Source organism: Morone saxatilis, unplaced genomic scaffold (assembly GCF_004916995.1).
Source record: "Morone saxatilis isolate NCDOM2014 unplaced genomic scaffold, NCSU_SB_2.0 Contig3, whole genome shotgun sequence".
NCBI classification, from domain to species: Eukaryota; Metazoa; Chordata; class Actinopteri; family Moronidae; genus Morone; species Morone saxatilis.
In genome coordinates this window covers 4861539-4862723 of record NW_023339873.1, presented here as the reverse complement: position 1 = coordinate 4862723, position 1185 = coordinate 4861539, and the positions used below count along the sequence as shown (strand labels likewise).

The 1185-nt window shown below is 50.0% G+C and overlaps 1 protein-coding gene across 1 annotated transcript in view; it reads right to left on the bottom strand.

Moving 5' to 3' along the window:
* LOC118336785 (tetratricopeptide repeat protein 9A) overlaps positions 1-739 on the bottom strand; it is a 4578-nt gene extending 3839 nt beyond the window's left edge. The window contains exon 1 of the mRNA XM_035673509.1: positions 46-739. Coding sequence (XP_035529402.1) covers positions 46-520 — 475 coding nt within the window. The 5' untranslated portion in view covers positions 521-739. The remainder of the gene's footprint in view (positions 1-45) is intronic.
* Between the last annotated feature and the right edge of the window lie 446 nt (positions 740-1185).

Below are 1185 nucleotides of genomic sequence, written 5' to 3'. Positions count from 1 at the left end.
GTGTGTGTGTGTGTGAAATGTGTGAGAGAGAGAAACGACTCTCACCGGCCAAGCTGTTGTAACACTCCAGCTCTGCATTCTCCATGGCCCCCTTTTGCTCATCTGTCAGCGTGCTGGACTTGCTGATGGTCGGCAGTAGGGGAGACGGGGGCTTGGAGCTGGTGTCCGGATCCCCCAGAACCCTGCACAGCCCCTTTATCTCCAGCAGAGCGCGGTGATACTTGCCAATCGCCTCTCGGTACTTCTTATCCTTGTAGCACTGGGTGCCTTGGCACTTGAAGTCCAGCGCCCGCCTCACGACGTCGGCTGGCTCGTTGTGGGAAGGCTGCTTCAGCATCGACCCACCATGATGCCTCTGCTGCTGGAGCTGCTGCTGGTATCTGGCATCTTTGGTCCGGCTGCTGCTGCTGTTGGGAGGCTGAGCGCACTGCTGGAGCCTCGGGGAGCCGCCGCCGTTGTCGGTGTGGCTGCCTTTGCCACCGTCCACCCTGCCGTCGTGCCCAGCCTGGATCACGCTCATTTTCGACGTTATTAGATTAAAGCTGCCCTGACTGGCCCGGCTGTAAATTAGCAGGGAAATTGAGGCTCCTTCACTGCATCTTCTCGGCCGTATAGTCGCGTCTTCGCCTCGCCAGTGTCGCAGCTACGTTTGTCTGTGCGCAACCCTGTGCGATGCGCGCTCCTCCGTTGTAGCCTGTTCTCGTATTTTTCCCATCCGATGAGCCGATTGGTCGATAAATTCAAGGCCAGTGGTCCCATGGGGGTCCTCCAGCAGGAAGAGGAGAGGTTTGATCACCTGTTTATTTGGAGATAATGTCATTATCAGTTTGTTTGCGAACTGGACACACTTTATTTGAAAGCAGACTGCACTGACAGTGTTTTCTCTCTAGATAATGTGGATGTTTTGTTCACAAAGAGAGATTGTAGTCATGTATTTAGCGAGCCTTAGGCTAATTGTTTAGAATTTTTAATCATAAATATGTTCAGTGAAATATTGTCCTGCCTTAATAGACTTCAATATATTGTGTGTTTCTTGTCGTGTATGTCTTGTAGGACTTTATGTTAATTCTAGCCAAATAAAAGACAAAACCTTTTATGACTAATGAATGACTAATTTTATCAGATTTTTCTGTCTCTCTAGGCCTCTTATGCAAGATCATTGCATGGTAATATTTCAGCCTCCTT